This window comes from Podarcis liolepis (assembly GCF_965112155.1).
Source record: "Podarcis liolepis genome assembly, chromosome: 11".
NCBI classification, from domain to species: domain Eukaryota; kingdom Metazoa; phylum Chordata; class Lepidosauria; order Squamata; family Lacertidae; genus Podarcis; species Podarcis liolepis.
The window spans coordinates 8824061-8834702 of NC_139565.1; the positions used below are offsets into that span (position 1 = coordinate 8824061).

The 10642-nt window shown below is 45.4% G+C and overlaps 1 protein-coding gene across 1 annotated transcript in view; it reads right to left on the reverse strand.

Annotated features, from left to right (window-relative positions):
• The window catches only part of SLC35D2 (solute carrier family 35 member D2), a 30711-nt gene extending 20307 nt beyond the window's left edge, over positions 1-10404 (reverse strand). The window contains exons 1-4 of the mRNA XM_083465062.1: positions 10182-10404; positions 7046-7079; positions 2865-2951; positions 1007-1074 (exon numbers count right to left, since the gene is read on the reverse strand). Coding sequence (XP_083321188.1) covers positions 1007-1074; positions 2865-2951; positions 7046-7079; positions 10182-10330 — 338 coding nt within the window. The 5' untranslated portion in view covers positions 10331-10404. The remainder of the gene's footprint in view (positions 1-1006; positions 1075-2864; positions 2952-7045; positions 7080-10181) is intronic.
• Between the last annotated feature and the right edge of the window lie 238 nt (positions 10405-10642).

Genomic DNA, 10642 nt, shown 5'->3' on the forward strand with positions numbered 1-10642 from the left:
TTGTATCATCTGCGAACTTAATGATCTTATTACTGGGGCATTTGGGGGCACAGTCAGCTGTATAGAGCGTATATAAAAGCGGGCTCAACACACACCCCTGCGGCGTCCCCGTATTCGTGATGAGATCCGCAGAGACGTGGGAACCCAACCTGACCCTTTGGGAATGGTTTGATAGAAAGTCTAATATCCACCTGCACAAACATGGTGGAAGTCCCAGGTCTAATAATTTGGGCACCAATCTATGCCGAAGAATAGTATTAAATGCAGAACTAAAGTCTACAACTAACAGTCTCGCGTTCAAGGCTCTTGCATTGATAAACAAAGCCTTTATATCCTAGCGCAGTCACTGAGTTCATCAGGAAGAGCGCTGCTAGTTCTCCATGTTTCAGAAGCCTGACGGGCTTCAACTAGAAGTCAGGTCTTTAACGTTGCTACTCGCATACTGTGGAATACTCTCCCTGCCCTCTCTGCACGCCTCCTTGCTGTTAACTTTCAGACGTCTCTTGAAGATTTTTCAATGCTTTTCACAGAATCATACAGTTGGAAGGAATCTTTCGAACCCTTGACCCTGAGATTAAGACTCTCATGCTCTACCAACTGCGCTATACTGATAGGCGTATTCAGTGGTTTAGATTTCCCCCCCTCTTATTATTATTTTTATTGCTTTATATAGTTTATGTTTTATTGCATTTCTATATATTGTCGAACAGAACCTTGATATTTTGAGTGGAAGGTACATAAATATTTTTTTTAAATAAATAAATAATAAATAAAATAAAATAAATCAACAGAAGGTATGTACTAATCCTTTCTAACTGCCTCACGCAGCACATAAGAGCAATTTTACCCAGTGTGTCTTGTCCAAAACAATCTGCGGATGTGGCAATATGGCTCTCATTCAATCAACATGTAGCTACAGCACAGCTCTAATAGTCTCAAAACATTTTCACTTACAGGGGCTAAATAAAAACCAAACTGCCCGGCAACAACCCAACTTACGCTGTACCTTAACTTGCTTGTACTTGATAATCCACTTATGTGGTTCCCGACGTAAATGAGAGGAAGTGGAAACAGCTGCAACACAATGAGGGTACCATTTAGAATGAAACCAGTTTTTTTCCCGAAACTGTGGAAGAAATCTATTCAGGTTAGTTCATACACTCCAGCACAGAGAGAAAAAAGTAAATACAGCAAGCGGCAAACTTTGTAAATGATTGCCACTTTTGAACTTTGGCAATGTTTTATGCAACATTCCAGGCCCTGCTTATTTCAATAAAAGAAGTTTGATCTCACAAAAATGAAGATTACCAGGAACCATGAAAATAAAATAAAGGAAAAAATCAACACAGCATGTTTACACCAACCACAATTTTGACCCCACTAAGGCTAACAAAGGGATGTGGATGGCGTTGTGGTCTAAACTACAGAGCCTAGGGCTTGCCGATCAGAAGGTCGGCGGTTCGAATCCCCGTGACGGGGTGAGCTCCCGTTGCTCGGTCCCTGCTCCTGCCAACCTAGCAGTTCGAAAGCACGTCAAGGTGCAAGTAGATAAATAGGTACCACTCTGGTGGGAAGGTAAACGGCGTTTCCGTGCGCTGCTCTGGTTCGCCAGAAGCGGCTTAGTCATGCTGGCCACATGACCCGGAAGCTGTCTGCGGACAAACGCCGGCTCCCTCGGCCCATAGAGCGAGATGAACGCTGCAACCCCAGAGTTGTCTGCAACTGGACTTAACAGTCAGGGGTCCCTTTACCTTTAAGCCTAACAAGAGGGCAGCGGAAGGCAACCATTTCACATTATAAAGTAGGGATGGAGAGTTTGTTGGGACTCCAAATCCTATCATCCCACACTGACTAGGGCTGATGGGAGTTGGAGTTAAACACCATCTGGAGGACCAAAGGTTCCACACCCCTGCTGTAAAGACGCAATAAACATGGGCCAAATTGAAAAATTAAAAATCTAATGGATGTTTACTTGGAGCACTTTGTGTTTAATGGGGCTCATTTCCGGATGACTGTAGAGAATTGCAGCCTATGTTTGTTCTAATGTTTCCAGCCCAACATCTGGGCTGAAAAATATGGATCTACACAACACACAATTCGCTAGGTGGGAGCCAATTCAGTGGCAGCATTGAACACAAAGTCCACTCTTTAATTGAATGAATAGGAGTGCGAGAGAGGAGAAGCCACCCCAAGCCTGCTGTTACCCTCTGCTCTTGCAAGCGACTCCTGCCTTTTTGGCTATATAAGAACTGGTACAGGGAGAAGCAAGGATGCTATTCCTATACAGTTGTACCTTGGAAGTCAAACAGAATCCGTTCCAGAAGTCCGTTCGACTTAAAAAAATTAAAATAAAATATTTTTTTTTGTTTATAGCCCACCCATCTGGCTGGATTTCCCCAGCCACCCTGGACGGCTCCCAACAGAATAAGCGCAATAAAACGTCAAACTTAAAAAACTTCCCTAAGCAGCCCTGTGGAACACCCTCCCATCAGATGTCAAGGCAATAAACAACTATTTTACTTTTAAAAGACAACTGAAGGCAGCCCTCTTTAGGGAAGTTTTTAATGTCTGATGCTGTATTGTTTTTAATATTCAGTTGGCAGCCTCCCAGAGTGGCTGGGGGAAACCCAGCCAGATGGGCGGGGTATAAATTATCATCATCATCATCATCATCATCATCATCATGCCTGCAGTAAACCATGGTTTAGCATTACATACTTTGTTGGAGAGAAAACTCATTACTCCCTATGGCGCCTAGACAAGCATGGGGCAAAAAAGCTCTAAAGCACTGATTATATTTTGCAACCTATAACATAGCATCAGATTAGGATTTTCACTTTCTAAAGGTATGCACTTTGTCTTACCTTCATAGGAATACTCTTATCAAAATCGGGGAAGTGAATGATTCTATTCAGTTTTGACACATATAAGATCAGGATAGTGGTTACCATCTAAAAAGCAAAATAATAATTGTCATGTACGCAACAGCAAAATACTATTTCAAATACAGTGGTGCCTCGCAAGACGAAATTAACCCGTTCCGCGAGTCTCTTCGTCTTGCGGTTTTTTCGTCTTGTGAAGCACGGCTATTAGCGGCTTATTGGCTATTAGCGGCTTAGCGGCTATTAGCGGCTTAGCGGCTATTAACGGCTTAGCGGCTTTAAGAAAAAGGAAACAAACTCGCAAGAACTCGCAAGACGTTTCGTCTTGCGAAGCAAGCCCATAGGGAAATTCGTCTTGCGGAACAACTCAAAAAACGGAAAACTCTTTCGTCTAGCGAGTTTTTCGTTTTGCGAGGCATTTGTCTTGCGGGGCACCACTGTATGCGGGTGGGTGAATCACAAAACACTCTCTGTTAGTCTGCAGAAAAGCTACATTGCTGCACAGCAAGGCTGGGTTCTCCTTTCAGTGATTCTAACAGGCATTCCATGTTTGCAGACTTCATCAGTAGAGACAGATCCTAACCAATGGCAGCAACCATTTTAGGCGTGTCAGATATGTGTGTGACCGCGCACATTTGCACTGAGCCAAACCTGGGAGTGACCACAAAATGTCACAAAAACGTTGCTAAAAGGGGCAGAATAGGGCAGAGCTGGAAGGGGGAGGAACGGGGAGAAAGGATTTGATGGTAATAAATCAAAATTTGAAATAGAAGTATTGAATAACAAGTATAAAACTTTGTCCAAAATGTATAAAATGCTGCTTGAATGGCATATGAAAGATGAAGAGGTGAAGTTGGTTATGATACATTGGGCTACATTCTGGGGCTCCGGAATGGATTTTGGGTATAATATACAGTTAAAAGATTGGAGAAAACAATGGAAAGAAGCATTAAAATTTACTGCATGCAATGCTTTGAAAGAAAATGTGATCGAAATGATGTATAGGTGGTATATTACCCCTGTGAAATTAGCTAGAATGTATAAAACAAGTAATAAATGTTGGAAATGTAAAGAAAAGGAAGGAACTTTCTATCACATGTGGTGGGGATGTAAAAAAGTGAAAAACTTCTGGGAAATAATATATAATGAGATGAAAAAGATGTTGAAATATACATTTATTAAGAAACCAGAAGCATTTTTACTTAGCATTGTAGGAGATGATATTAATAGACAGGATTGTAAGTTGTTTTTATATGCAATGACAGCAGCAGGAATATTACTGGCACAAAAATGGAAGCAAGAAGAATTACTGACAAAAGAAGAATGGCAGATGAAATTGATGGACTATGCAGAATTTGATAAACTAACAGGCAACCTGCAGGACCAGAGATTCTTAGAAGACTGGAGTAAATATACAAACTATTTGAAAAGTAACTGTAATGAACAGACCACACTAGTAGGACAGCAAGAAGTTTTCTAAGGAGGACTATTTGAAATATTGCAAGAAAGACTATGAGGAGAATTATTAATGATAATTAAGAGTAATAGAGAAATTAAGAAATGCAGAGTAAGTGATAAAGAACGAAAAATCATCAGAGGTGTTGGCGGAAGTCTAAAACATTGTATAAGATAAGAAGTTATGTTATATGATTGTTGGAAATATGTTTAAAAAAACAATAAAATGTATTTTAAAAAAAGGAAAGGGGGAAGAACGAGGCAGAGTGGCCTTAAGTGGTCCCACCTACACACATGGGGGTCCAGAACATAACCACCGTGCAAACTGGTCACAGTCTGCACTGCACATCCAGAACAGCAGTGCCACTGGGAAGCTTTGAATGTATTGTACAGTGGTACCTCGGGTTACATACGCTTCAGGTTACAGACTCCGCTAACCCAGAAATAGTGCTTCAGGTTAAGAACTTTGCTTCAGGATGAGAACAGAAATTGTGTTCCGGCGGCACGGCAGCAGCAGGAGGCCCCATTAGCTAAAGTGATGCTTCAGGTTAAGAACAGTTTCAGGTTAAGTATGGACTTCCGGAACGAATTAAGTACTTAACCCGAGGTACCACTGTAACAAGCTAGAATGAGTCCGAGCAAAGCACTGGGCTTGTGCTCTGTCTGCCTGCCCTCCCCCCATATGGCCTGAATTTTGCGGTGTTTAGTTTTGCTTTCAAAGAATCTCCAGTTAAAGGGAAATCACGGTTGAAAACTCTTGTGACTCAACAAGGCTATGGATTGAAATTGGCTTGTTTAGAAAGAAAATGGGGTTTGTTTTAGACCATGGTTCATATCCAGCACTAAGTCAACATTCCTTGAAAGTGAAACTAAACATTGCAGAAGTCCTTTTCCTGGCTATGCAGTCCGAGATTCTGCTTGTGCTCATTCTAGGTCATGCATGCAGCGCTAAACCATGGTTCAGTGTTACATGCCACCATGGTCATTGTACCCCAGCTTTATGGCTGGACCACACCTCAAGTTGTACATTAGTGACTAGGTTATACAGTCCTACCTTGGTTTTCGAACAGCTTAGTTCTCAAACGTTTTGGCTCCCAAACGCCGCAAATTCGGAAGTGACTGTTCCGGTTAGCAAACTATTTTTGGAAGCTGAATTTCCAATGGGGCTTCCATGGCTTCCTGCAGCCAATCAGAAGCTGTGCTTTGGTTTCCAAACATTTTGGAAGTCGAATGGACTTCCAGAATGGATTTCATTCGACTTCCAAGGTATGACTGCACTCAAAAGGAAGCAACCAATCTGCATTTCATCAATTTTGAGACAAAGGTGAATAAACATACTACTCAGGTGTTCCCCTCACACAATTTCAGTCATGTAAGTGCGGAGAGCTGGGGTACTATTTTTGGCCCTATCCCCTCTGCCACATTACTGTCACATTTCATGTGTCAAGAAGGTGCGTGTCTGTGGCAGGAAACCTTCAAGAGTAGAGAACGCCCCTGCTACAGACATGCATCTCCTCGACACATGAAATGTGACATGTGATCCAAGATCCTGATCAGGTGATGAAGCCAGAGATGGTGGTGCAATATAGGGGAAGCTCCAGGGGTCCTGTCTGGACTCTCCCATCTCACATGATGGGACATATGAAGCTACCATGTCCTGAGTCAGACCATTGGTCAACGTAGCTCAGTATTGACACTGACTAGCATTATGGTGCTGGAGGTGACTCTTGAGAGTCCCATGGTCTACAAGAAGATCAAACCTCTCCATTCTGAAGGAAATCAGCCCTGAGTGCTCACTGGAAGGGCAGATCGTGAAGCTGAGGCTCCAATACTTTGGCCACCTCATGAGAAGAGAAGACTCCCTGGAAAAGACCCTGGTGTTGGGAAAGATGGAGGGCACAAGGAGAAGGGGACGACAGAGGACGAGATGGTTGGACAGTGTTCTCGAAGCTACCAACATGAGTTTGACCAAACTGTGGGAGGCAGTGGAAGACAGGAGGGCCTGGCATGCTCTGGTCCATGGGGTCACGAGGAGTTGGACACGACAAAATGACTAAACAACAACAAAAAAGCAGTACCACTCCAGGGTTTTGGATGAGAGCCTCTCCCAGCTATACGTGGAGATGCCAGAGACTTTAACATGAGATCTCCCATGTGCAAGGCTCTACCACTGAGCTTCAGCCCTTTCCCACCCAAAGTTACAGAATTGCATGTATAGGCCTTAAACCTTAATCGGAAGTCATTCAACACTGATATCCCAAGCCACTGACATCAACAAAACCCATATTTTGGAACTAGCTTTAAGCTACCTGTCATTTAGAACCTTTTAATCTTTGAACATAAGGGACGCGGGTGGCGCTGTGGGTTAAACCACAGAGCCTAGGACTTGCCGATCAGAAGGTTGGTGGTTCGAATCCCTGCAACGGGGTGAGCTCCCGTTGCTTGGTCCCTGCTCCTGCCAACCTAGCAGTTTGAAAGCATGTCAAAGTGCAAGTAGATAAATAGGTACCACTCCAGCGGGAAGGTAAACGGTGTTTCCGTGCGCTGCTCTGGTTTGCCAGAAGCGGCTTAGTCATGCTGGCCACATGACCCGGAAGCTGTACGCTGGCTCCCTCGGTCAATAAAGCAAGATGCGCACCGCAACCCCAGAGTCGGCCACGACTGGACCTAATGGTCAGGGGTCCCTTTACCTTAATCTTTGAACATACCTGTCCTACTCCAAGAAACACTGGAGATGGGAATCTAGAAAGAAAAGAAAACTGTATCAGATGCAATTTAAAAACAAAACAAAACAAGATTTAGACAATTTTTTATTTATTTCAGAAAGAAACAAAGCTCTTGAAGATGTTGATAAAACAAAAGAAAATATAACAGCTCTTCAAGTTAGGTTCTGATATTGCTTGAAGGAAAATAAAATTGGCTTATCCCCTTTCAAAGAAGGTTAGTGCAAATTAGGGGGGGGGGGCAGTTAGCTTTTCAATACAATATTTTCATGACAATTGAAAGACGAGACAGGCAAAAGTTGCCAGTACAGATTACTTGGCAATTTTTCTATGCAATTCTCATCAACAGCATATGAACCTATTTCTCTAATCTGGCAGGACTTTATTTTTCCTTTGGCAAAGAAAGATGAAAAGCTGCCTGATTCTGAAGCTACAGACTAAAACTTCCATTGTTTTGACAAGCTGCTTGGAATTGTACTTTTGTGATCGCATTGAACATTTCCTGCTACAGAGATGTGGTCTTCTCATAGAACTTTATAGTTCCCAGCAAGCCTCGGGAAGAAACCACCGCTGTAAAACTATTTATCATTACTTAGAAATAAAAAAATAAAATGTTACATGGTGGGATGCAAAGATCCCTTCTACAAGCAGAAAGTCTCTTCCACTCCCAAAAGGGCTATTTCTGACTCGCACATGGAAGGTGACCCCAAAGCCAGGAGTTATTTTGCTTGTACAGGCTCAAGACTGTGATCCAGTGGAGTTTACACGTTACAGAAGGAGTAGGGAACCTTTCGTCCTCCAGATTATGTTGAACTGCAACTCCCATCTTCTCTGACCATTGACCATGCTTGCTGGAGCTGATGAGAGTTTAATCATGAACCTGGCGATCTATCACGTCCAGCTCCCATATCCCAACTGAGGAGGCCTTTTCCTCTCCCAGCAGCCACCACAGGGCTTTCTGAGGACCATCTGGCCCTATGGGGAAAGCTGCCCCCCATCTAGCTCTTGCTGTTCTGTGTGAAATGGACTCTTTCCCCCCCGTCAACTGCAACCACAGGACCATTCAACAGCCATCTTGCCCTACGGGAAGTTCTAGTTTTCAAAGCACTCCCTCTCCACACAGCTCAAGATGGAGGATCTATGGTTGAGTGGCTCCTATGGGATGCGGGTGGCACTGTGGGTTAAACCACAGAGCCTAGGACTTGTCGATCAGAAGGTTGGCGGTTCGAATCCCCGCGACGGGGTGAGCTCCCGTTGCTCGGTCCCTGCTCCTGCCAACCTAGCAGTTCGAAAGCATGTCAAAGTGCAAGTAGATAAATAGGTACCACTCCGGCGGGAAGGTAAACGGCATTTCCATGCGCTGCTGTGGTTCACCAGAAGCGGCTTAGTCATGCTCCCTCGGCCAATAAAGCGAGATGAGTGCTGCAACCCCGTCGGCCACGACTGGACCTAATGGTCAGGGGTCCCTTTACCTTTACTTTATGTCCGGGAGATAGGCCTGTTGCTGGTTCTAGATGGGGCTGCACTCTCTTTGTAGGAGAGCTCCACATTCTGGGGGTGTTACTTGATCCATCTTTTGTAACCTTGGGTGCAGGTCCCCCCTGAGGCTAGGAATGCCCATTATCAGTTCCGGCTGATGCAACAGCTGTAGCTGTTCCTGAACCAAGGCCATAGTGGTCCAGACACTGCTCTTTAAAGATCTCCGCTGGCAGTCAATATGCTCTTAGGCCAAATTTAAGAGGCAACTATTCACATATAAAGCCCAGCCAACTTGAAGGACCACCTTTATCCATACATTAGGGCTGCCATGTTTCAAAAAGTAAAAACCAGGACACCCCAAACTTGCTGAGCTTTTCTAAGACCCACCCCCCCAAAAAAAGTGGTTTTCCTATTGACTTGTCTAAGATCAAGGACAAAGTGCCACCTTTCAGAAATTCTCCTCGGACGTCAATTCCACCTTTGAAATCCCAGTAAAGTCCGGGAAAATCAGAACGTATGGCAGCCCTAATACATGTCTGTCTGTCCTTTGTGATCTGCTGGAGAAGCACTGCTAACTGTCCTGTGTGATATCTGAGTTTGACAGCTAAAAGAAATTGAGTTTATAATGTAGTACAGCCTGCATTGAGGAATTCACATATTAAAAGAGGTGTCTTCTGTGCTTAGTTTTAGATACCATCTTAAAACATTTTTATTTGCACAAGCTTACCTTGCCATGTGGCCTGCGTACACTGCTTTGAGAAGCTTTTTTTTTTTTTTTTTGCATTTGATTTAAGGGTTTAGAAATGTATGGATAAACAAAGTAAAAAAGAGAAATTCCTGAAGAATGCATTCTTGAACCATGAAAGCTGTTCGTTTTGACTGTATGCGTATGATTCATGAAACACGTTCCTGCATTTCCACTCTCCCAGGCTGGCTAACCACCAGAAAAAGCAACAGCTGAGCAAGAACTTTGGACTGAGCAGCTCTGGAGCTCAGTTCAACCTTTGCCACTAGAGCAAAAGCTGCCCAAATTTCGAAGGATATTTATTGAATTCTATATCTCACTTTTTCCTCTGAGGGAACACATTGTTCTCTGCCTCCTCATTAATCCCTACAATAACCCTGTGAGGCTTAGATAGAGGGACTGGCCCAAGGTCACCCCATGGCCCAGCAGGGATTTGAACCCAGGTCTCTTCCAGCGCCTAGCCCAACACTCTAACCACTACACCACACTGCCTCCCCAAAGAGACCTGAACAGGAAACCTGATGCTCTCACACTGAGCTTCCCAGTCACCAAACACCTTGCAAAATGCAAGTGTGAGTTCAAGAAGAGATGGGGGGAAGCATTATTTACAAAAAGAGAAGCACCGATGAAGAAGGTTTGTGGCCCAGCCAGGAAACTACGGGACAAATGGGGTGGGTGGGTTGCCGTCGAGTTAGCAGGATCGGTGCCCAGAGGCGGCGGGGACGGACGCTGCAAAGGAAGTCTTGGGTAGAAACGTAGCTTTTGAATGGGGCAGGGGCAGGAACCGGATCTCACAACCACGATCGGGGAGGGGGAAGTTGGGGGTTTGTCCCCCCACCTCCTCCGACGGTGCGCGGGATCGCCAGCCGTCCAGGTGCTCGTCCTCCTCCTCCTCACCTGTAAGCCGTCAGCACCGCCTTGTTGACCAGGACGATGCAGAAAGAGCAGATCCCGTAGAAGAGGGCGGAAAGCAGCCGGAGCAGAGGGGAAGGGGCGGCGGCGGCAGAAGCGGCCGGCTCCGGCTTCTCCTCTTGGCTGCCTTTCATCTCTTGGCGAGACCCGGGCGCCCGGCCATTCCGCGCGGCATCCCCACCGCCGCCGCCGCCGGAGGAAGCCGAGCCAAACAGGAAGGAGATCGCGGCCGGCCAGCCAGCCAGCCTGCCCGTCCCCACCCACTTGGCAGCGGCAGCGGCGGCGGCAACGCGCCCTCTTGCGCTCCCGCGGAAACTTCTCGCCAGCGCTGAGTTTGGGGCGCCCTCTGGTGCCGCTTTCGCCTCTCCAGGCAGCGCAGAGCGCAGGCCGCTCAGGTTAGGGCGCGCTGGCATTGAACGGGCAAGAGTTCAGGGGACTGTGATAGG